This window comes from Capricornis sumatraensis, chromosome 8, assembly GCF_032405125.1.
Source record: "Capricornis sumatraensis isolate serow.1 chromosome 8, serow.2, whole genome shotgun sequence".
NCBI lineage: Eukaryota > Metazoa > Chordata > Mammalia > Artiodactyla > Bovidae > Capricornis > Capricornis sumatraensis.
Window position 1 is genome coordinate 107,456,750 of NC_091076.1, and position 25,230 is coordinate 107,481,979.

Sequence of the window (25,230 nt, forward strand, 5' to 3'; positions counted from 1 at the left end):
CCCTCCCTTGCAGTAATAACCTACATGCAAAATGCCCCTAAGAAGAGAAGAGGGTGGCAGAGGATGGGATGGTTTGATAGCATCATTGACTCAATGGACATGAATCTGAGCAAACTCCAAGAGACAGTGAAGGACAGGGGAGCCTGGAGTGCTGCAGTCCATGCTGCAAAGAGTCAGACATGACTGAGTGACTGATCAGCAACAAGAGTATCCCTAGACCCCAAAGACCCTGAGTCAAGACGCAGGAAAGTGTGGATAAACAAGGTCCTGGGACTTCCCTGGTGGTCCGGTGGCTAACACTCTGAGCTCCCAGGGCGGGGGACCCAGTTCAATCCCTGGTCAAGCAACTAGATCCCACATGCCTCAACCAAGAGCTTGCATGCCGCAACTAAGACCTGGTACAGCCAAAATAAGTAAATATTGAAAAACAAACAAGCTTATCCAATCTTCTTGGATAAATCATAGTGGAAAAGAATATTTAGAAAAGAATATATGTATACCTGAGTCACTTTGCTGTACAGAAGAGATTGGCACAACGCTGTAAATCAACTATACCTCAATTAAAAAAAAAAAAGAATGAAAAGAAAAGATTCAAGAGAGCAAAGTCAGGAGTGAAAGCGGGTGAGCTTGTCGATCGACTTCCCTTTCGAAGGCTCCTGGGGCCCTGTGGCTTCCCGCCAACAGCCAGATGGGAGCTGGGGAGAAGGCTTCAGGGGAGGGGAGGTATTTGCAGGCAGATGGAGGTTGGAGGTTTTGCCGCTGAAGCCTGTTGCTCTTACACACGGAGCTTCTGTTCTCCAAGACTCCCAGGAGGAGACAGGAGGAGCCGGAGAGCTGCCTTCCCGGGATCTCCAACACTGAAGTGACACTCACTATGTTATATATGTTTAAAAGAAAAAGCCAAGGCCACTGGGCCCTGCTGAATTTTGTGGGGTTTTTTTTTTTTTTTATCCTGCTTTGTTCCCCCAAGGAATTAGAGGCAGCTTACAAAAATATGTAAAATACAATGGGATAAAAATAGATCAGAGAAAAAACTAGGCTGGAACAAACTGAACCAAGAGGGTGGAACATAGAAGTGTGCTCCAGCGTGAACTGCAGAGCGGGCTCTGAGCTTCCTACCAGTCAAAGCGAAGAGGGAAATCCCCCCGGTACTAGACTCACAAAGGCCACGCGGTTGGAACAATTCCAGAAGCGGCTTTTTCTGACACTGAGTTCTTTCTGAGAGGGGTTCTTGTGAGATAAGAGGGCAGGGCTGCAGCCAGTGTCCCCAGTACAGTCTCGTAACAGAATGGAAACGTATCTGTATGGCGGCGTCCCTTCACTGTTCACCTGGAACTATCTCAACACGGCTAACTGGCTATACCCCAACAGAAAATAAAAAGTTAAAAAGAAAAAGGCAAACAGCCTCCTAACACATTCAGTCACGCAAACGCCATCTCTGCGTGTCTGCTTAAGGGCTTGATGCCAAGGCACAGATCAATAAAACGAACTCTATGGAGGGCCAGGCCCAAACCACCCAATCATTCATCCGAGAGAGGTAGTTTCGATTCTTCCAGACAGAGCGGGATTTCTCAGCCTCAGCACTGTGGGCACGTGGGGGCCTGGATCCTTCTTCGTTGTCGGGAGCTGTCCCACACCCCGTAGAGATGTGAACAGGTGAGCCAGGTGAGTCCCTGGCCTCTGCCCACTGCATGCTGGGAGTATCCCCAGCCACCCATGCCCCACGTCGGTCCAAAATGGCCCCCGACATTGCTGAACATCCCCGTGGTAATGAAAACCACAGCTCTTATCAGAGTGGTGGGATACCTTTTCTTATTCTTGGCCCATTGCAGTGAAAGCGCTGGGTGGTTCCACTGGACCGCCAGGGAATTCCTTTTTTAAAAAAATAAATCAATCAAGGCCAGGGGCTTCCTTGATGGCTCAGTGGTGAAGAATCTGCCTGCCAATGTAGAAGGCAGGTGTTCGATCCTGGGTCTGGGGAAAAACCACGTGCCAAGGAGCAGCTAAGCCCGTGTGCCACAACTATTGAGCCTGGGCTCTAGCGGCTAAAATCCACAGCTACGGAGCTCGCCTGTCCTGGAGCCTGGGCAACGAGAAGCCTGTACCACAAAGCAGGGCAGGCCCTGCTCGCAGCCGGTAGAGAGCAGCCCAGAGAGCAAGTAAGACCCAGCACAGCACCTCCCCACAAAGACACAGTGAAGATCAAAAGTGAAAATAAATAAAAAGTAAAGGGAAAAATCCCAATTTAAAAAGGTTTCTAGGTCACTTTTTTTTTTTAAATTCAAAGTATAAAAATGTTTATGGAGCCTTCTGGGAGGTAAATGGACATACTTGCATCTTGTTACCAACCTTAATTCAGAAAGCTGGCTCTTCATCTTAGCCAGTAACAGGTAACTCTGAGGGTCTTCTCAGAGTAGCAATCCCACGGAGGTGGTTTTCTGATTTCTCATCCTGGGGTCAGATTTGAGGTGTATTAAAAGGTGGCTGCATGGAGCGGGTGGTTATCAGGAAGTGGGGCCTTGGGGGGATGATTAGGCTTAGATGAGGTCACAAGAGTGGGTGTGTGTGTTAGTTGCTCAGTTCAGTTCAGTCGCTCAGTCGTGTCCGACTCTTTGCGACCCCATGAATCGCAGCACGCCAGGCCTCCCTGCCCATCACCATCTCCCGGAGTTCACTCAGACTCACGTCCATCGAGTCCGTGATGCCATCCAGCCATCTCATCCTCTGTCGTCCCCTTCTCCTCCTGCCCCCAATCCCTCCCAGCATCCGAGTCTTTTCCAAATGAGTCAACTCTTCACCTGAGGTGGCCAAAGTACTGGAGCTTCAGCTTTAGCATCATTCCCTCCAAAGAACACCCAGGGTTGATCTCCTTCAGAATGGACTGGTTGGATCTCCTTGCAGTCCAAGGGACTCTCAAGAGTCTTCTCCAATAAACACCACAGTTCAAAAGCATCAATTCTTCGACGCTCAGCCTTCTTCACAGTCCAACTCTCACATCCATACATGACCACAGGAAAAACCATAGACTTGACTAGGCGGACCTTAGTCGGCAAAGTAGTGTCTCTGCTTTTGAATATGCTATCTAGGTTGGTCATAACTTTTCTTCCAAGGAATAAGCATCTTTTAATTTCATGGCTGCAGTCACCATCTGCAGTGATTTTGGAGCCCCAAAAAATAAAGTCTGACACTGTTTCCCCATCTATTTCCCATGAAGTGATGGGACCGGATGCCATGATCTTAGTTTTCTGAATGTTGAGTTTTAAGCCAACTTTTTCGCTCTCCTCTTTCACTTTCATCAAGAGGCTTTTTAGCTCCTCTTCACTTTCTGCCATAAGGGTGGTGTCATCTGCATATCTGAGGTGATTGATATTTCTCCTGGCAATCTTGATTCCAGCTTGTGTTTCTTCCAGTCCAGCGTTTCTCATGATGTAATCTACATACAAGTTAAATAAGCAGGGTGACAATACACAGCCTTGACGTACTCCTTTTCCTATTTGGAACCAGTCTGTTGCTCCATGTCCAGTTCTAACTGTTGCTTCCTGACCTGTATGCAGATTTCTCAAGAGGCAGGTCAGGTGGTCTGGTATTCCCATCTCTTTCAGAATTTTCCACAGTTTATTGTGATCCACATAGTCAAAGGATTTGGCATAGTCAATAAAGCAGAAATAGATGTTTTTCTGGAACTCTCTTGCTTTTTCCATGATCCAGCGGATGTTGGCAATTTGATTTCTGGTTCCTCTGCCTCTTCTAAAACCAGCTTGAACATCAGGGAGTTCACAGTTCACGTATTGCTGAAGCGTGGCTTAGAGAATTTTGAGCATTACTTTACTAGCATGTGAGATGAGTGCAATTGTGCAGTAGTTTGAGCATTCTTTGGCATTGCCTTTCTTTGGGATTGGAATGAAAACTGACCTTTTCCAGTCCTGTGGCCACTGCTGAGTTTTCCAAATTTGCTGGCATATTGAGTGCAGCACTTTCACAGCATCATCATTCAGGATTTGAAACAGCTCAACTGGAATTCCATCACCTCCACTAGCTTTGTTCGTAGTGATGCTTTCTAAGGCCCACTGGACTTCACATTCCAAGATGTCTGGCTCTAGATTAGTGATCACATCATCATGATTATCTGGGTCGTGAAGATCTTTTTTGTACAGTTCTTCTGTGTATTCTTGCCACCTCTTCTTAATATCTTCTGCTTCTGTTAGGTCCATACCATTTCTGTCCTTTGTCGAGCCCATCTTTGCATGAAATGTTCCCTTGGTATCTCTAATTTTCTTGAAGAGATCTCTAGTCTTTCCCATTCTGTTCTTTTCCTCTATTTCTTTGCATTGATCGCTGAGGAAGGCTTTCTTATCTCTTCTTGCTATTCTTTGGAACTCTGCATTCAGATGCTTATATCTTTCCTTTTCTCTTTTGCTTTTTGCCTCTCTTCTTTTCACAGCTATTTTTAAGGCCTCCCCAGACAGCCATTTTGCTTTTTTGCATTCCTTTTCCATGGGGATGGTCTTGATCCCTGTCTCCTGTACAATGTCACGTCCATAGTTCATCAGGCACTCTATCTATCAGATCAAGGCCCTTAAATCTATTTCTCACTTCCACTGTATAATCATAAGGGATTTGATTTAGGTCATACCTGAATGGTCTAGTGGTTTTCCCTACTTTCTTCAATTTGAGTCTGAATTTGGTAATAAGGAGTTCATGATCTGAGCCACAGTCAGCTCCTGGTCTTGTTTTTGTTGACTATATAGAGCTTCTCCATCTTTGGCTGCAAAGAATATAATCAGTCTGATTTCAGTGTTGACCATCTGGTGATGTCCATGTGTAGAGTCTTCTCTAGTGTTGTTGGAAGAGAGTGTTTGCTATGACCAGTGCATTTTCTTGGCAAAACTCTATTAGTCTTTGCCCTGCTTCATTCCGCATTCCAAGGCCTAATTTGCCTGTTACTCCAGGTGTTTCTTGACTTCCTACTTTTGCATTCCAGTCCCCTATAATGAAATGGACATCTTTTTTGGGTGTTAGTTCTAAAAGGTCTTGTAGGTCTTCATGAAACTGTTCAACTTCAGCTTCTTCAGCGTTACTGGTTGGGGCATAGACTTGGATAACTGTGATATTGAATGGTTTGCCTTGGAGACGAACAGAGATCATTCTGTTGTTTTTGAGACTGCATCCAAGTACTGCATTTTGGACTCTTTTGTTGACCATGATGGTTACTCCATTTCTTCTGAGGGATTCCTGCCTGCAGTAGTAGATATAATGGTCATATGAGTTAAATTCACCCATTCCAGTCCATTTTAGTTCGCTGATTCCTAGAATGTCGACGTTCACCCTTGCCATCTCGTTTGACCACTTCCAATTTGCCTTGATTCATGGACCTGACATTCCAGGTTCCTATGCAATATTGCTCTTTACAGCATCAGATCTTGCTTCTATCACCAGTCACATCCACAGCTGGGTATTGTTTTTGCTTTGGCTCCATCCCTTCATTCTTTCTGGAGTTATTTCTCCACTGATCTCCAGTAGCATATTGGGCACCTACCGACCTGGGGAGTTCCTCTTTTGGTATCCTATCATTTTGCCTTTTCATACTGTTCATGGGGTTCTCAATCAAGAATACTGAAGTGGCTTGCCATTCCCTTCTCCAGTGGACCACATTCTGTCAGACGTCTCCACCATGACCCTCCCGTCTTGGGTTGCCCTGCAGGCATGGCTTGGTTTCATTGAGTTAGACAAGGCTGTGGTCCTAGTGTGATTAGATTGACTCGTTTTCTGTGAGTATGGTTTCAGTGTGTCTGCCCTCTGATGCCCTCCTGCAACACCTACCATCTTAGTTAGTTGCTCAGCCGTGTCCAACTCTTGGTGACCCTATGGTCTGTCCATGGCATTTTCTAGGCAAGAATACTGCATTGGGTTGCTATTCCCTTCTCCAGGGGAGCTTTCCAACCCAGGGATCGGACCCAGGTCTCCTGCATTGCAGGCAGATTCTTTACCATCTGAGTCACCAGGGAAGGCCAGTCTGTGATAAAGCTAGTGTCTTGATAAGAGCAGAGCCCAGAGCTCACTCTCTATCCACATGTGAAGACACACACAGTGAGAAGCCGGCCAAAGAGACTTCAGCAAAAGCCGACCGAGGTGGGACTTTCACCTTGGACTTCCAGCCTCCCAAACTGAGAAAAATAAGTGTCTGCTGTGTATGCCCTATCCATGGGTCCCGAGCTGATGGGGGTGACTCCCCACGTGCTGTTCATCTAGACGGGTCGTCCTGGACCCGAGATGGAATTCAAGGCCAAGCCAAGGAGTAACACAGGCAAGGGCAGCTGGGTGGGTTTGATGAAAGTCTGACAGGCAGGAAGGTCAGCGTGGGCGAGGTTCTCCACCCCACCCCCCTGCCGCCCGGGGCCCTGCCTTCTTCCCCAGCCCCCCACCCGGGGGTCAGGATGCTTCGTCCAGGCTGGCAGTGGGGAGGGGCGGCTGCCCTCTGCTCGCACACTCCTGCCACCCACACCCCCTGGGCTTTGCACACAAAGTGGGCACCATTGACTCCCTGTCAACAGTCAGGGCTGGAGGGTTTTTTCCATCTGCACCCAGTCTGTCTGCCCCGTGACCCAAGAATCATTTGGAGATAACAGACCAGAGGGCAGTCTTTGGTGATGAAAATGGACTTTGTCATCTGGACTCAATTGACCCAAAGGCAGATCGAACCTGTGACCTTGGCCCCCATCCATCAAAGTGAGTGCACCAGGCCGGGCCAGGGAGGACTCATCCATCATGGTGTCTGCGACCAGCTGGCTGCCTGTGTTCTACAGAAACCTTCCTCTTCCTCCCCTGAGTGAGGGTGAGGGGTGCAGGAGCGTCCCTCCAGATGTGGGAACTAGATACTAGAACCTTGCTCACAATTACGGTCTATCGTGACTCTCGACCCTTGAGCAGACCCAAGGCTGCAAAGGCGGCTCCTTCCTTGACTCCCAAGGCCTCAGGTTCAAGACCCTTCCCGAACTCCCAGCTCCTTGACTTTTTCGGGGGATTTGTCTGTCAGTTCATTTTTTCGTTGCCACACACAGCATGTGAGGTCTTAGCTTCCTGGCCAGGAATTGAACCCCTGCCCCTCAGCCCGGAGCTCAGAGTCCTAACCACTGGACTGCCAGGGAAGTCCCTTTTTAGGTCTGTTTTTTGTGCCAGCTCCTTGAAAGTCTCGCAAGAGCCAGAGAGCCGGATCCAGCCGCACAGGGCCAGAAGCGGATCCACCTGTGTGCTGCTGCTGGGGATCCCATCCTTTACTGCCTGCCTCGCCTCCGTTTCATGGCCTCTTGGACCCCCGTCCTTGCTGCCCAGGTGAGACCAAGGTGGTCTTCTTCCCCAGTCCCTCTGTGTCCTGCCTCGTAGGATTCCGCTGCCTGTTACGGACAGCTTTCCTGTCTGTCTGTTTCCATGTTGTTACTGTATCAAATGTGTGCCCGCTCAGTGGCTTCAGTGTCTGACTCTCTGCGGCCCTGTGGACTGGAGCCTGCCAGGCTCCTCTGTCCATGGGATTTCCCAGGCAAGACTCCCGGAGGGGGTTGCCATTTCCTCCTCCAGGGGATCTTCCCGACCCAGGGTTCGAACCCCAGTCATTTGCACCTCCTTCTTCGGCAGGCAGATTCTTTGCCCCTGGTACCACCTGGGGATCCCAACACAGATGTATTGTCTCACAGTTCTGGAGGTTAGAAAGGGCCTTCACTGAGCTAGGATCAAGGTTCTGGCAGGCCTTCCTTCCTTCTGGGGGTTCCAGGGGAGAATTCATTTTTTTCACCTCTTCCAACTTTTAGAGGCTGTTTTCTTGGCTTGCGCCTCCACCCTCAACATCAGAGCCAGCAGTGTAGTACCTTCAAATCTCAGTCTCTCTCTCTCTCTCATTGGAAGAGATAAGCTATTGGGACATTCCCTGGGCCAGGACTGATTCCCTGAGCCCCAAATGTCCTGTTTCTTTGACTCTCAGGCTAGAAGTACAATCCACATGCCAGCCCATAGGCACAGCCTCGGGTCACGGAGGTCTTAGTAGTCTTACCAGCCTGGATGGGGTGGGGGATGCCTCTCTTGAACTTCAGTTTTGTTGACTGGAGGAGCTTGTGGTCATGCAGACGGAGCTGGTGGTCTTTGGGAAGCTCACCCAAGCCAGTGAGCGCTGATTCTTTTCAACTGTAGAAGTGCACGAATGGCTTTCTCCCTGGGGTTTTGTAGTCCAGTAAGTAGGTTGGTGCTTTTGAACTGTGGTGTTGGAGAAGACTCTTGAGAGTCCCTTGGACTGCAAGGAGATCCAACCGGTCCATTCTGAAGGAGATCAGCCCTGGGATTTCTTTGGAAGGAATGATGCTAAAGCTGAAGCTCCAGTACTTTGGCCACCTCATGCGAAGAGTTGACTCATTGGAAAAGACTCTGATGCTGGGAGCGATTGGGGGCAGGAGGAGAAGGGGACGACCGAGGATGAGATGGCTGGATGGCATCACGGACTCGATGGATGTGAGTCTGAGTGAACTCCGGGAGATGGTGATGGGCAGGGAGGCCTGGCGTGCTGCGATTCATGGGGTCGCAAAGAGTCGGACATGACTGAGCGACTGAACTGAACTGAACTGAACTGACTGAAGTAGGTTCAATAGTTAGGAGTCTGGGCTTCCCTGGTGGCTCAGACGGTAAAGAATCTGCCTGTGATGCAGATTTGTTCCCTGGGTCAGGAAGATCTCCTGGAGGAGGAAGTCACAACCCATTCTAGTATTCTCACCTGGAGAATCCCATGACAGAGGAGCCGGGCAGGCTACAGTCCATGGGGTCACAGGGTCAGACACACCTGAGTCACTAACACACACACACACACACACACACACACACACAGTCAGGACTCCAGATTCCCATTCTGACACCCACTTGCTGCATGAGCTTTAAGCGGTTGCTTCACCTCTCTGGGCCTTGGTTTATCTGCAAAATGGGTAAAGCCACTTGAGCGGTTGCAGAAGACTGGAGGAGGCCGTGATGAGCAACGTGGGAGGGTCCGCGCCCCTGGGGGAAGGGGATGCCCCACCCAGAGCAGATTTCCTAGAACCGCTGGCTCCCAGAGGCCAAGCTCCGGGGCAGGGACACAGCAGGACCGTCCCTGCTGTTGGACATCCCCGCCCTGCACGTCCAGTGGCTCTTGTGAGACCAACAGCTGTCCCCGCCAAGCGGCATCTCGGGCACAAAGAGCAGCAAAGGGGCAGGGCACGCGGGTCCACTGTTCCTGGCCCAGAGCAGCAGCTGAGGGTCACGGCGGGGGTGGGGGGTGGCGATTCCTCTGCCCTCTGCCCTCCCCCAACAGCTCTCCAGCAGCCAGGCCCATCCCTACCAGACATAAAGCCCCTCCAGCAACACCTGCACGGTGTGGAGTCTCCTGCCCCCACCCCGAAGAACCTTTTATCAGGGGCTGGACGGAATAATAAATTTGGAGAAGGGTGGCCCCAGGGACCTGGGAGCGGGACACCTGGGCCCTTAAACATCGGGTCAGCACCCATCTGCTGTGTCAGGCATCCACATGGACTTCTCACCAATCTCAGTTCCCCTGGAGGTCACGCTGTGGGTCCCCCTTTTACTGACGCAGAATCTGAGGTTCAGAGAGGTGGCCTGGGACAGCAGGCTGGGGACCCACAGAACCAAGGTGTGAACCCTGACCTGCCCGATGCCAGTGCTAGCGTTCGAGTGGGGGGTAAGGCAGATGCATGGGTACCCAGGGGGTGTGTGGCCACACGGTACCCAAAAAAGTCCCGGCTGGGACCCATCCCAGGCCTGGCAGAGCTCATGACCTCCATGACCTCGGCCAGTTCCAGGCAGCGGAGAATTGCAGAGCTCCTGAAGCCCCTGCTTTTCAGAGCTGTATGTTCATAAATGGAAAGGAGCGTGGGGCTGATGACTCAGCAAATCCACAGTCTGAGTTCAACGAGAAGCTCGTAATGATGGTGATTAAAAATGAACACCACTGTTTGTACAGTGATTTGCACGTCCACTTTGCAGCCATGAATTAATTAATAAATGAAAACACAAATGCTGGGGGATCAGCTCCAGGGCACAGAAGAGGAGATGGGAGGTTCCAGAGGGGACATGCCAGAGCTCCTCCCACCCCCACCCCAGCCCAGCCCCCGCCCCCAGCTGTTGCCAGGGTTCCCCTGGTCTGGGGCTGGCTTTTTATCCTTGCATGATCCATGGTCCACTCCAGAACCCTGAGAGAGGAATATAAATGGGGGTGCGGGGTGGGCAGCTCCCCAGTTCTGAGACAGAGAAGATGCGAAGGGCCTGCCAGATGGGAGACCTCCAGATCTGATTCTCAATCCTTCTTCTTTTTTAAAAAAAATAATTTTTCAACCAGGCAGACTAATTGATGGATATTTAGGTCATGTCCAAGTTTTTCTTTACTTTTTTCTTGGCTGCGTGGCATGCGGGATCTTTGTTCCCTGACCAGTGATTGAAGTCATGCCCCCTGCAGTGAAAGTGCGGAGTCTTAACCTCTGGACCACCAGGGAAGTCCCCCCAGCTCCCAGCTCTGATGCTCATTAGCTGTGGGACCTTGCCAATCGCCCAACTTGTCTGCATGCTTATTTGTGCCTCTGTAAAAAGGGCAGGAATTGCGGAAGCTCAGTCTCCAGGTGGGAAGATGTTTCCTGAAGCAGCTGTAACAAATGGCCACAAAAGCGGTGGCTTAAAGCAACAGAAATTCACTCTCACTGTTGAGGTGTCAAAGGGCTCCCCAGGTGGTGCAGTGATAAGGAACCCGCCTGCCAATGCAGGAGATGCCAAAGATGCAGGGTGGATCCCTGGGTGGGGAAGGTCCCCTGGAGGAGGAAATGGCAACCCACTCTTGCCTGGAGATGGACAGAGGAGCCCAGAGGGCTACAGTCCGAGGGGGTGCGAGGAGTCGGACACGGCTGGGCACACCTGGCACACACGTGGCGGTTCACAGGTTGGTTCCTTCCAGAGCCCCTGCGGGAGGAGCCCCTGTTCCGTGGGGTCCCTCAGGTGCCTCCAGTCTCTTCCCGGCGTCTCGAGGCTTCTTCTGTGGGGCTTTTCTGCATCTCAACGTCTCCAGTCGCCTTCTTTTATCTTATAAGACACCCGTCATTGTGTTTAGGACTCACCTGAATTCCAGGATGATCTCACTTTGAGATCCTTAATTTAATTGCGTCTGTGTCTGCGGAGACCCAGTTTCCAAATAAGGTCACAGCCACAGGCAGGAGAGGTGAGGACTTGGAACCTCCTGGAGGAGACTGGGCGGCCCACTCCGGGGGGACTTGGGGAAGCTCACAGCCTGCGTGCACAGCGCTGTCACTCACGCCGCACTGACCACAGCAAGGCCGGGGAGGAGGGACCCCACCGGTGTCACCCTGCGTGCACCTTCTGGGGGTGGGGGGCGGTGGGGGGCCTTGGCCAGGAGAGGAGGGCGGGGCGGGGGTGGATGAGGGGCTGTCTCCTTGTCTGCTCTTATGATGACGTCTTTGCGGGCCACCAAGGTGCTAGGAGGCGCCCCCAAAGACGTCTCCAGGCCTATAATTGTTATTTTGTGCCATCCGCGAAGTGGTCTCCTGACACTCTGCTCTCCAGGGTGCTGTGTGGGTGACTCTCCTAGCCTTGAACGAGCTCCCCACGGGCTTCATGATTAAAACAAAAAACAGAGAACAGTCCTAAAAGGCGCTCCAGGCCCAGGGCCTATGCTTCCACCAAACCGAGGCCCTGACCTTGCCTTGGCCTGCCATGGTGCTCCGCCCCTGCTCTCACGCTGCTGACGCCCCACACACATGCCCTCCCCTCCCCCATCGTCCCCAGACGCCCCTCTGAGAGCCTCCCCGCCCCTCCCCAGCCCTGAACAGCGAGCGCCCTCCTTGGCACCTGTGCCTCTGCCTTGCTGTCCTGCTGTGGGAGACCTGTGCCGTGAACGTCTCCCCCTAGACTGAAGGCAGGGTCTCAGTCCTGTTTCGGGGTCCCCGGTTCCTGGCACAGAGATGCTCTGGGGTGTTGATGGAGAGAGACCTGGGTGTGAACCCCCCGACCATCTTCCCAGCGGTGTGCCCTTGGCTTTGCCGGGTCTTTCTTCTCCCCACGTCCCCGCCTCCCTGACAGGTAGGCGGGAGGGAGCCCGCCATGAGCCCATGTCCACAGGTGAAGGTGTTCTGGAGGCACCGGTCAATGTCCGTGGCTAGGGCCCAAAGAAGCAGGGTCCCGACCCCAGGGACCCTCAGCCCACCTCCCACAGCCCCACCCCGGCCCTCTGCCTCCCGGGGGTGCAGCTGGCAGGAGCCCCGAGCTCTGGAGTCTCTTGGATCCTGTCCCTGCCCCACCCCTCCCCTCGGGGGCTCTAGGGGCCTACCTCTCCGTCTGTTTTCTTTTCTGACCCGAGTTCAAAACAACAACAAGGACAACTCTGGGAGCGAAGGCCACGCAGAAACAAAAGCCAGCGGGCTCCGTCCCGTTGGCCCAGCTGCGGCCCCGTGGGGTGCTGCCGGCCTTGCCCGCTCTGTTCAGCAAGGAGGGCGCCTGTGTTGCGGGCGTCCACTCCCCCGCAACGCTGAGAGACCTCAGCCCGGTGGAGGGGGACGGCCGCGGGGTCCGGAGCGGCGGAGGTGGAGGCCGGCCCGGGTCAGAGTCCTCAAGTGCTCCTCCGAGAGCCTCTGCAGACGTCCCGGGCCTGGGGGCAGGGGTGGTGTAGTGACTATAAAACAACATTTGCATAGAGATTTCGTGTACAAAGCGCTTTCTCAGGGGCGGGAGGCGCGCGGGTGGCCCGCGGAATCCGGGCTGGGAGGCCGCGGCCCGCTCGGCCCGCCCCGGCCGGCTCGGGATTGTGTGCCGGGCGAACAAAGCGCTATTCATTCGGAGATTTCCGATTCCCCCGGATTTCTCCTCTCTCCCTGCTCTCATGTGAAAAGCTCGCTCCTGCTTGTCACTCAGGCCGGAGGAGGGGCGTCAGGGGTCCCCGCGGGCGGGGGCCTGATTCTGCCGCACCCTCGCCCCACCCCCTCGCCCTCCGGCTCCCAGGCTCCAGCTCCTGTGAATCAGAGCATTAAGGCAGCCTCGCTGGGGCTGGCTTGTGCAACTCTCCTCACAGCTCACACCTGCGGCTGTGCCTTCACGTGAAAAGTGTGAACCCGGGGGACGTCCCTGGCGGCCCAGTGGCTAAGACTCTGAGCTCCTGATGCAGGGGGCCTGGGTTCGATCCCTGGTCGGGGAACTAGAACCCACATGCTGCAACCAAGACCCGGTGCTGGGCCAAAAAACCCCACAAAGTCACCTGAACACAGGTTTGGGGACGTCTGCGTGTTTGGGAGCCTGCAGACGAGCAGTGTGTGTGTGGGGGGGCTCGCTCGTCTCTCCCCAGCAGCGCGCATCGGGCGCGGGTCTTGTGTTCCCGGGGTGGGGGGTGGGGCCCGGGGCTCTGCGCCCCTGCGTGGGGCAGAAGCGGAAACGGCGGGGCGCTGGAGGGCCTCCGCAGAGCCTGGCCCTTTAAGGGGCTCCGAGAAGCTATATAATAAGGTCCACCTTGGAGGCCTGAGCGCCTTTCTGCAGCCTCAGCAGGGCGGGGAGGGTGCAGGAGGTCATCGTGGGGCTGGAGCGGCTGGCCTTCGCCTTCGAGAAGGACGTGGAGACGCAGAAGGGCACTGGACTCCTGATTTTCAGGCCATGGACAGTGCGGCCGGGACCCCGAGTGCCCCCCCCCCCCCTCCCCCCCCGCCACCCCCAGCTTCCTCTCAGCTGCTCACCAGGGAGGTGGAGGAAGGTTTGGGCCCACCGTCCTGTCCTTCCGGGACCCCAGCATAGCCCTTTGCTTCTCAGGCAGCCCGCGTCCCCCCTTACATCCTCTCCAGGAAGCCAGAAAATGGGGCTGGCTGCTGGCCAAGCAGAGACCCTAGAGGGGTCAATTGAAAGAAACTGGGACCACCCCACAGGCTGCCTGAGCGCCAGGCCGGCCTTGGGCCCCTAGTCCATCGTCTCCACTGCAGAGTTCAGGGCGCTGTTGAGTCCAGAGGCTGGTTCCTGGAGGCCAGCACCTAGAGGTCCACGCCTCGAGGGGCAGGGGGTGAAGGCCCTCCGGCCGCCACAGCATCCCTTCTGCCTTCTTCGCCCCCAGAGTCCGGCACAGCTCTGTGCCCCTTCTTCACCAAAGGGCTCTGCGAGAAAGGTGAGTGGGTAGAGGTGAGGGCTGGCAGGGGCTCAGCTTGGCTGGGACTGGGGTGCTGGATTTGCACGTGAGGAAGGGGAGGTAGGAAGGGGCATGAGTTCATTCGCAGGGCAAAGGGCAAGTGGGTGGGGCCATCAAGAGGGCTACCCACCACCTCCCAGGGATGTCCCCGACTGCATAGCATCCATTAGGGCAGGCACGGCTGCCTGCAAGGAGACAGTCCCTCCTTTCTGCCCAGCTGTAGGGGGGAGTGTTTGTGGGTGTCAGGTGTTGGCTCCCAGGAGGCCCCTGAGTTCATAATTCTCCCCTGGCCAGGAGAGGGGCTTCCTTCCTGCCCCTCTGAGTTAATCTGGGACCTGTTCAGCGGCCCCCTCCATTCCTGTGTTCTAAGAAAGCTCAGGCTGCAGTCTCAGAAACATGTCTCCCCCTCCCCAATGGGGCCCAACCGTGCACTCTTCCAAACCCCTCTCCCCCAGTGAAGACATTCTGTGAGGGGGCGCTGACATAAATCAGGGGTTCCCATCTTTTGGCTTCTGAACCACTCATGGGCTCTTCCTGTAGAAATCCAGTTGCCCCTAGAAGTCTTGCCTCCAGTTTTGGGGTCTCCTCTAGAGAGCCAGGTTGAGAAACTCGGAATGAGTTTAGGACCTGCTTTTAGGATCCAAGTGATTCTGTTCCGGGGAAGCTGGGAGGCCAGGCGGGGCCCAGGCAGGAGACCGGGAGCCCGTGTGGCCACGTGACTAGTTTATGTTTGGGGCAGCCCTGGACAGTGGGGTGAGGAAGAGAAATGAACTGGTTGGTCACTCCAGGCTTTGAATCCTCAGCTTGGTCCATCCAGTCTCTAGAGCAGGGTTTCACAGAGATACCCTCTTGCAAAGAAATAAAAGTGTTCTTAGGTCTGGAAGGTCAGAGCCAGGTGAGCCAATGGCCAGAGGTGGAGAGTAAGACCATCAGAAGGGACACCTCCCCAGCACCCCAAAAATGCTACCAGAGAGTTGGCTCAGCACAACACTGGTCCTGTTTAGAAACGGGTATCTTTCCGGCCGGTGGCAAGACAGCCTGAACGAAGACCGACAAAGAGCGAAATATAACCTTTCCATTTCCTTCTGAATTGTTACAAGGTCGGCTCTCACGTCACCACGTTAGATCTCCGGAATCAGGAAACATAGCATTTGTATTATTTTTTAAGACATGAGTTCCGCAGGCCCTTAACGAGTTCTTCCTTTGTGCTGGGACCTTGCTGGGTTGGGGGCTGGAGAGACCAGGGCTGGAAACCATACACCCCCCCCCACCCCCCGCCTCACCCCTGCAAAGTCAGGCTGGAGGGGATGGGGTGTGATGGGTGCTTTGGGGGGGGCATTCTTGCGGTTCGAGAAGGGCCAGAGCATCATGTCGGGCAGAGAGGGCTGGGGGCTGTTAAGCCATCTCTGGCCCCCAGTTCTAGCCTCTGCCAGGGGAAGGGACTTCAGTACCTCCTGCTAGGGGTGAGCTGGGCCAGGCTATGGGTGCATGGAGCCCCCAGCCAGGTGCTCTGGGTCCCCAGGGAAGCTGTGCCCGTTGCGGCACGACCGAGGGGGGGGGGCAGGGAGAAGCCGGTGGTGTGCAAGAAGGGCGACCAGTGCAAGTTCCTGCACCAGTACGATGTCACCAGGATGCCCGAGGGCCACTTCTTCAAGTCCGGTGGGTGATGCCCCTTCCTGTGCTGCCCCCCGCCCCGAGGGAGGGGAAGGAGGTTTGGGAAGGGCCCCCAAAGGAGGTCTCGAGCGTCCCAGGTGGCAGCCCAGGCCACCCTGCTTCTCCAACCCTCTAGAAAAATCGGACCTGTCTTCTGAGCCCTGCTCCACTGCCCTGCCAGACTCAGGCACACGAAGCCCATCGTCTCCACCCCTGCCCCGCCCCAGGGAAGGGGAGGGTGGGGGCGGGAATCAAAGGCCGAATTGTTACCCTGCCCCGTCCGGCTAATCACACAGCCAGACTGGCTGTCTGGAAAGGAGGCAGTATCTGGAGCCCCAGGGAGGGTCGGAGCCAGTGTTTCCCAAATTTCACGGTGGGGCTGGACGCACCTGCCCCATTGCCGCCTCTTTCAACCGTCTCGCTATTTTTCACTTCCTTCAGAAGACAGCTTCACATCGCTTCCCTAAACGGAAAACTGGCATCACTGATTGGGAGCTCCCGTCCTAGCTCAGTCAGTAAAGAATCCCCCTGCAGTGCAGGAGACCCAGGTTCGTTTCCTGGGTCGGGAAGATCCCCTGGAGAAGGAAATGGCAACCCACTCCAGTGTTCTTGCCTGGGAAATCCCATGGACAGAGGATGGGACAGTCCATGGAGCTGCAGAGAGTCAGACCCAACTCAGCGACTAAACTACCGCAGCGTCACTGAAGGGGTAGAACGTCACTGAAGGGGCAGTCACGAGCTTCAGAAGTTCGGCCCCTGCAGGGACCTTGTGTGGTCAGCTGCGGACCCGCGCGTCCCCTCCCTCTGACCCGTCTTTCTCTTGCCGTCCGAGGGGGCGTGCAGGGGGACGCCACCGCCTCCTTTAAGAACGGGATCTGTGCATGGGTTTCAGGCCGTAGCTTTCCCGGTGAACTTTCACAGTTCCGTGCTTTTCAGAGCTGGAAGAAGCCTCAAGGATTATCTAGTCCAGCGGTTTTCACACTGTGTTCGGAAGGGGGATTCGGAGGGAGAGGGGCCAGCCTCCAGGGACACCTCTGAGCCAGGCGGCTGGGCTTTGAGACGTCAGCGGGGCTGCGGGCAGCTGTTCCTCCTTAGTGTTGATGGGGTTGGGGGAGTCCTGGGTATCCAGGAAGAAGGCGCCCCCCTCAGGGTCAACAAGAGCTTCCCTCAGGCTCAAATCCTGTTTCCTGCCCCTTCCGGCCAGTGGCGGCAGTTCGTGAGGGCTGCGTCCCTTGTAGGAAAGGACCGAGTTTATCCGGAGCCTGGTCCCCCTTGATCATAAGCTTAAACGACTCTTTATTCTTTTAATTAACCTTGCCTGGTTTCCTTGGGGGACTGGGGGCCGTGCTGGGCCTGGCTTGGGAACAGGACCAGGTCCCTGTCTGCCCTGGAGCAATCCCCAGCGTGAGGGCCTGTGTGGACACCAGGGCTGTGATGTGTAAGCCAGGTTTTTTCTTTTTTGGCTCTTGGAGTAAATGAATGAATATCTCTATTAGATATACGGTGCATATCAAAGTGTAATTATCGGTCTTACTGGAAGGAATGGTTTTACTTAAAAACTATTGTTGGGGAGATGTAGCAGCGGGAAAGGGCCGCTGAAAGGAGCTAGGAAGCGGGGGTCCTGGCCCTATAAGTGGATGAGTGCCCGTCGCAAACGTACCAGCCGTTGCGGCCCGGCCGACGGCAGGCGGGGTGCGGGCGCCACCTGCTGGCGGACAGAGGAACGGACAGCCGCACCGGGCGGCGCGGAAAAGGCCGCCTCTGCCCCTGCTCGCCAGTCCCGGGGGGTCACCTCCCTTCTTCCGAAGGCTGGAGCCCAGAGGGAGCGCTGTGCCGAGAGCCCACACGGACAGCTGCAAGCACAGTGTGGACGGGGGGTCTCTCCTCTCTGAGCCACGGTGTCCTCCTTTGCGAAATGAGAGAACTGCGAAAGGGCGGGGGTTGAATTCTGGGGCAGCCATGGCGTTCTTCGGGCTCAGGCGAGACCTTGCTTTGCAGAAGCCCGAGGTATAGAATAGACCTGTTTGGAAACCAGTGGAATTGACATTGTGGTGTTCCTTTTGGCCCTGGAAAGCGCTAAGTTGCAGGCTTTTTTTTTCTTTTTTTAAGTACAGTTGATTTACAATGTTGTGTTAGTTTCAGGGTACAGCAAGGTGATTCATATATATAAATATATACACACTTTTTTCAGATCTTTTTCCATTATAAGTTATTAAAAAATACTGAGTACAGTTCCCCATGCTATACAGTAGGTCTCTGTTGGTTATCTATTATACACACATACACAGATATAAAACAAAAAAATCCTGTGAAAAATGCCATTGGTAATTTGATAGGGCTTGTGTTGAATCTGTGGATTGCCTTGGGTGCTGTGTGCTGTGCTGAGTCGCTAAGTCATGTCCACCTCTTTGCAACCCTGTGGACTGTAGCCCTCCAGGCTTCTCTGTCCATGGGATTTTTCAGGCAAGAGTGCTGCAGTGGGTTGCCATTTCCTCCTCCAGGAGATCTTCCTGACCCAGGGATTGAACCTGTGTCTCCTGCATTGGAGGTGGATTCTTTACCACGGAGCCATTGGGGCGACCCCTGCCTTGGGCAGTACAGTCATTCTAACACTACCGATTCCTCCAGTCTAAGCACACAGTATGTCTTTCCATCAGCTTGTATCATTGTTGATTTCTTTCATCAGCATCTTCTAGTTTTTTGAGTACTATAAGTCTTTCGCCTCTTTAGATAGGTTTATTCCTGGGTATTTTATTTTTTAGATGGAGTGGTAAATGGGATTGTTTCCTTAATTTTTCCTTCTGATCTTTCATTGATAAGTTGTAGGCTTTTAAGGAGGATGAGATTGGAAACACTCCCTAGTTCTCTGCTTGAATGAGGTGAAAAAAGGGCTGAGTCTTCCCTCTTGGTCCCTTCAGAGCCCCTGGGGCCTTGCGCGGAAGCTAAGTGGGCTAGACTCCCTCCCCAAACTCCTGGTGGTCTGTGCCAGTAGGCTGGCTCCTCCTAGGAACCAGGAGTTTTGGTCAGAGCCACAGACAGACAGGTTACAGTACAGGCTCCGTGAGACCACAGGTGTCCCTCTGGGTCCCGTTTATTTCATCTCTGTGTCAACTTTGAAGCAGTGCTCTGCTGTTGCGGCATTTCCCCCAGAAAGAACTGTGTAGGTTCTGGAAGCCTTATTGGTTTCATCGTAGAGATGAAGCTTTAACCATGGTACAGGGCTTCCCAGGTGGCGCTAGTGGTAGAGAACCCGCCTGCCAGTGCAGGAGACATAAGTGGTGCAGGTTCGATCCCTGGGTCGGGAAGATGCCCTGGAGGAGGGCCTGGCAACCCACTGCAGCATCTTGCCTGGGAAATCCCGTGGGCAGAGGAGCAGCATCTCCACGCAGGGTCGGGGTCTTCCCGGATCTCTAGCTGCTGGCTCGGGGTCTCCTCTTCCCCTCCTCTCCTCGTTCCTTCTCCCAAGTAGCCTCTGAATACCTTCAGTTCCAGTCCCTCCTTCTGAACATCTGGCCCTGCCCCACCTCCTCCAGGTGAGTGTATTCATACCCAAGCCCCAGTGAGCCAATACGTGTGGGGTCCGCCTTTCTTAGCTTGCAGGAGGGAGGAGAAATTTCTTGCTGTCCTCCAAAAAGTGCTCACCCCAGAAGGCAGGCAAGTGGCCTATATGCAAGGGGCAGGGGCAGTCTTGTTCCTGGAGGGTGGATGTGACCTTGAAGACGTGCCTGCTTGTGCACAAAGATTCCTGGGATTTTCAGGGGACTGCAACAAGGGACATCCGTTCCTCCACGTGAAGCCGGCCTTCAAGACCCAGGACTGTCCGTGGTACGACCGAGGTTTCTGCAAGCACGGTGAGGCCCTGACGGAAAGGGGGCTCCAGGGGATGTGGGGGTGTCTCCTGGCAGGGGAGGGACGCACCTTCCTGAGGCGGCCCGTGGGCTCTGCCCCCTGCTTCCCTTGCTAAAGAAGATCTGTCTGGCCATTCTCTCTTTGCCCAGCAAGTCTGCTGTGTAAGTACCAACATGTCTGCAGGACAAAGTGTACTAACTACTTAGCTGGGTTCTGCCTGGAAGGACCCAGATGCCAATTTGCACAGTAAGTGTGAGAGACCAACCCGACCCCCACCCCCGACCCGCCCCCACCCTGTGCTGGGCCCACTCTGGCTTCTAGAGCCTTCCATACCTTCACTGGCCCAAGGTGGGGAGTGAAGCGTCTGGCCAGCATCCACTCCTGAGGTTCTCGGGGCGGGGCTCCTCCTACGCCCACCTCTCCTTGGTCCTGCTGGCCGTGCTGAACTCTGTTAGTGCTCAGGCCTTTCTCTGTGGGGTTCTGAGAACACGCAATCAGGGCAGCAGGCTGGTGCAGGGGGTGTTAGTGAGCCGGTGGTGGGAAGAGGGGCTTAGAGCCAGGCTGTGATTCTGTCTTGCCATGCCTCCTTCAGTCCCAAGATGAATGTTTCATTCAACCCAAGTTACCTGAAGGTGAGTGCAGGCAGGCAGGGGGCGGCGCGCTCACTCCTTCCCAGTGAGCGGCTCCCTGGGGAACCCTGACTCCCCAGCCCTGCACTGTTCCCACAAGCTCTCACTATCACACCATTTGCTCTGAATGCCCATCCCGGGAAAGGTGCTCATACGGGGTCTTTCCTCCCAGACCCCCTTGCACCTCTGTCATCTCTGCTTTCCGCAGAGCGTCTCGGCCCCTGAGCCCCTCTCCCTCCTTGGCTCCACTGCCACACGTGTGGGTTTTAGTGAAGGAACCTGCGGCCAGGCTGAGGCTTTGTGGTCTAGAGCTGTTCTGCGTCGGGGCCACCCTGCTTGTGGCTGGTCCCCGTGGGAACTGACGCTGCTCCCACTGATAACAAGCCTTGATAATGAGGGCCTGCATCCGCGGTCACGAGTCTGAGCAAACTCCAGGAGACTGTAAGGACAGAGAGGCCTGGAGCGCTGCAGTCCGTGGGCTTGCAGAGTCGGACACAACTGAGCGACTGAACGATAATCCCCAGTCCGCAAAGCTCAGCCTGCGGGGTGAATCGGGCCCTCTGTTTCTGTACAGCCTGGAACCTAAGGGTGACTTTTTTTTTAAAGGTTGTGAAGAAAAAAGAAGAAAAACCCAATGTAGTATTTTTTGACACATGGACATGAAAATTCCAACGCTTATAAATAGTTCCATTGGAACGGGGCCAAGCTCATCATTTACATTTCCTGTCTCTGACTGTGCTCACGCTTACGACGGCGTGATGGCAGAGTTGAGTAGCTGCAACACAGACCAGATGGCCTGCAAAGCCAAAAATATTTACTGTTTGGGTTTCTATAGAAAATGCTTGCTGGTCCCTGGTGGGGATGGCTGGATGCTGGTTAAGTCTGACAGAGGCCAAATGGGGAGCATGGGTGCTGGGGGGAGCTACTGAACTCTTGTTAAGTAGGGGTTCTGTATCCAGTGCTACGCCTTGTGGCTCAGTGGTAGATAATCTGCCTGCCAGTGCAGGAGAAACTGGAGACGTGGGTTCGATCCCTGGGCTGGGAAGATCCCTTGGAGAAGGAAATAGCAACCTACTGCAGTATTCTTGCCTGGGAAATCCCATGGACAGAGGAGCCTGGCGGGCCACAGTCCGTGGTGTCCCAAAGAATTGGACACCACTGGGCATGAGGCTTCCCTCCAGAGCACTAGGCTGGGGTGGTGCTGGCAGGGGAGGAGGGCGACCCCTGCTGGTCCCCGGTGGGACAGCTGATGGCAGCAGGGACGTGATCGTCTGCGCTGGGGAATTCACAAGTGCATTTCTAACTTCCATCCAAAGGGATGCTTTCGGCAATTAAGCTGTAAAACAAGGCCATTCACGGCCTGAACGCCTGGCCAGGCCCTCTGCCCTCTGTGTAAAGCCGCCTTGTTTGTACACAGGGGGTGTCTGTACACGGGGGGTGTCTGTACACGGAGGGAGGGGGGCGTTCTGCGGTGTTTTCTCCTGGCTTCACTTTATCTGCAGCTTGTCAAGCAGCCCCTGGGTTCCATACGTCCTCCTGCCTGGGAACCCTGCGAGCCCCGCTCGCTGACAAGAGTGCCTGCCTCCTCATCCTCAGATGAGGCCCCGTGAGTCAGGGGCCGCCCACTGCCTGGGGCTCAGGTGCTGGAGTGGGGCCTGTGCTACAGGGTGAATGATGATGGGGCTGGGCTCTTGCTGGGCTGAGGACGAGGGGAGGGGTGTTAGCAGCGGGTTAAGAAGCCAGACTCAGGTTTCGGCGAATTAAGAGAGAATGGGGCAATTTGGCTGGTAAACCAAATGTTCCAATTGTAAGGTCTCAACCTTACTTTATTTGCTTCCCCTGCCAGACAGACTTTCTTTCTTTAAAAGGCTAACAAGTTAAACATCTTTCAGGCCCTGTTTTGCTGCCCAGTGATCCCTTGAGTTATTTATACATAATGGTCTTAAGATGTGGTGGGGGGAGGGGGCAGCTTGGTAAGGAAGGGAATGTCACCCATCTTACATTTTTTAAAGAATTCATTTTATTTTTGGCTGTGCTGGGTCTCCACTTGTGGCGAGCGGGGGCTCCTCTCTAGCTGCGGAGCCCGGTCTTCTGGTCGCGGGGGCTCCTCTCTGGCTGCGGAGCTCGGCCTTCTCATCGCGGAGGTTCCTCTGGCTGCGGAGCTCGGGCTCTAGGCCCGGGGGCTCAGTAGTTTCCCACGCAGGCCTAGTTGCCCCGCAGCCTGTGGGGTCTTCCTGGATCTGGGATTGACCTTGTGTCCCCTGCATTGGCAGGCAGATTCTCAACCACTGGACCACCAGGGAAGCCCACACCTGGCCTTTCTTGGTTGCTATCTTTGGTTCATCAGGAAGAAACCCATCACGTTTCACACCTTCAAGAGACAGACTCTAAATTATCCTCTGCGTTCTCTGTTTTGCAAGACAGCAGTATTGCTGGGATGAGAGGTGAGAGGGGCACGGGGCTCGCCCTCTTCACACAATGGCTGTCCTCTTTACGCGTCCAGCCCTGTTCTCTGGGTTAGCGATGCTGGGCGTGAATCTCAAGGCCTTTCTCAGGCCAAACGAGGAACTTCATTTAAGAGTAGAAGCCAGGTTCCTCGGTAAGCCGGCTAACGGTCTCCTATGGTGCCCGAGAAAATTTGGCACTTTTTTTCTCTTGGGATGTGAATTTACAAAAAGTCACAGTTAAGTTTTTCTCTTTTAGTGTTGAAAGATGAGCTGTAAAAGTCAACTGGTAAGAGTCATTAAAAAAAAAGACCCCACGTTGGTCTGGGGAACTGGAGGACCTTCTATATATAGTGAAGACGCCGGAAGGCCGTGCTGGGCCATGTCCTCAGTGAGCTTGCTGTCCCCTAACCAGCACAGGAGAGGCCGAAGCAGCCTGCTTCCCGCTTCCTCTTCTGTAAGTGAGTGAGCTGCTGAAGACACAGCAGGAGTCGGGGCTCACTGTCCGTGGCAGCGAGTTAACTCATAGAGCGGTGGAGTGCCTTGCCTGCACAGCCAGCTTGAGGGTGGGGCTCACACCTGTGTGCAGCCCACTCAGCTCCCCGTGGCCGCACGCACGCACGCACGCCGCTCCCGGGCACATCCGCTGCATGTGGCCTGAGCTGCTGCTGTAAACTGGCGGTTAAATCGTTTCTTCTGCACAACAGCTGCTTCCCTGGACGGCTTCCCTAAATTCAGGATCTGATCCTGAGCTCATCTTATGTGAGGGATCACGGGGCCAGGGAGGGGAGGTAGATGGTACCAACGAGGCTTGCCCCAGGAGGTGAGGAAGTGACGTGGGGCAGCAAGCACCGTGTGATCTGTGTCATCGTCTAAGTCAGCCCCTGGGCAGCCTAAACCCCGGGGCGAGGGGCAGGGAGGCCAGGCCGGGCCGCTGGAGGAAGAGAAGAGGGGCGGTGTGAAGGGACCAGGCCTGCAGGTCTTGCAGATACAGGCAGCGGCCTCATCCCACTTGGTGGGAGGGGAGAGGGCGGGGGGCAAGGTTGTCCAAGAGCATGCTGGCCCAGCAGACAGCTCCTCCCTGGGCGGGTATGTGACACATGGCAAGCAGCCAGACCACCAACCTTCGCAAGCCTGCACCCTCTCTCTAGGGGAGTGTGACGGCTGCTTTGGCCTCCCTAGGTGGTCGTGAGCGGGCGGCAGGTGAAGAACGGTGCATGGGGCTTGGCTGATGAAAGCAAGCACCTGGGTGGTAGCCCGTTTGGCTGGATGGAGGTGGAGCCTCTTGCTGGATTCCAGTTCAGGATGTGGACGCAGGACGAGGCCACAGGAGGTGTCGGCAAAGGTGGTGGTGTTTCGTTCCTACTATGTTGAGACTTCTCATCTCACCCAGTCTCTGCAGGGCAAGTGTAACTGTCCCCGGTTTATGGCCTGGAACAAGGAGGCTCCAGTTGTTAGATCACTTGTCCAAGAACAGACGTGCTACTTACCTCACAGGTGAGTGTCCAGCAGAGGCACGGAACCGGAACAGAGGAATGTTTTTTAGAAACATCTTTGTTATGGAGAGTGGCAGTAGTCATGTGTAGGAGCAACACTGTGTTGGAGGAGAAGCAGGTATTAAAAGTAACTTAGGGTTACCAGGTAAAGGTAAGGTAAGGAAGTTACCAGGTAAACCAGGTAACTTAGGGAAACCAGGAAAGGAAGGCGTGATAAAGAAGTGACAGCAGATAGGGCTTCCCATAACATAAAACACTCCACTTATGATACAACAGAATGATTTCATTCGCAATAGCTGAGAATTTTTATATATATAGAAAAACATACTCTCTCCAGTAAAGGCAGGATTAATCTCAAGTGGGCAGCAGGGCCACCCGCCGTTTCCCTGGCCACGCGAGTTACAGCAGGGCGGTCAGGTGCTGTGGTACACGGGTGGGTGACGGGACCTGCCCTGGAGTCCAGGACGGGGGAGCCTGGGCGTCGCCGTGGCCTCAGCTGCAGCAGGGGAGGGGAGGTGGGTTCTCAGGCTGCGTTTCCTGGCACGTGGCTGGAAGCTGTGGTGGGAATTCATGCAGCCGCTCTGGAAGCGGAATCTAAGCGCTGCTGCTCACCCCGGGAAGCTCCCACCAATGCACCGGTTTCTTTACAGTAGTGAGGAAAACGATCTCGACAAGTACTGAGTTCAGAAAGGCTCCTCCTGAAACATGTCCCAGCCCTGAACGCTTTAGGGCGGACCCCGGGTGGTCTTCATCCCTCCAAAGGAGCCCGTGAGGTCCTGTTGGCCCAGGGCAGGGGTCGGCAGGCTTTCTGTGGAGGGCCAGAGAGGAACCACGTTCAGCGCTGCAGGCTCTACCGTCTCTGCTGTGACGGCCAGCCAGCACCTCACCAGCAACCCGGGCTGTGTCCCCGAGACCTCACGTACGAAGAGGCCCACGCTGGCTCGTGCCTGTGGGCTCTCGTGGTCTGCGGACCC

General features: G+C 54.6%; 1 protein-coding gene across 1 annotated transcript; it reads left to right on the forward strand.

Annotated features, from left to right (window-relative positions):
- Nucleotides 1–6,270: 6,270 nt before the first annotated feature.
- Nucleotides 6,271–19,937, forward strand: CPSF4L (cleavage and polyadenylation specific factor 4 like). Its single transcript, XM_068977529.1, is given in 10 exon segments — nucleotides 6,271–6,318; nucleotides 7,177–7,329; nucleotides 12,386–12,624; nucleotides 13,561–13,652; nucleotides 13,655–13,672; nucleotides 14,114–14,164; nucleotides 15,708–15,739; nucleotides 15,742–15,844; nucleotides 19,597–19,689; nucleotides 19,837–19,937. Coding segments are annotated over 10 exon segments (930 nt in total).
- Nucleotides 19,938–25,230: the final 5,293 nt, after the last annotated feature.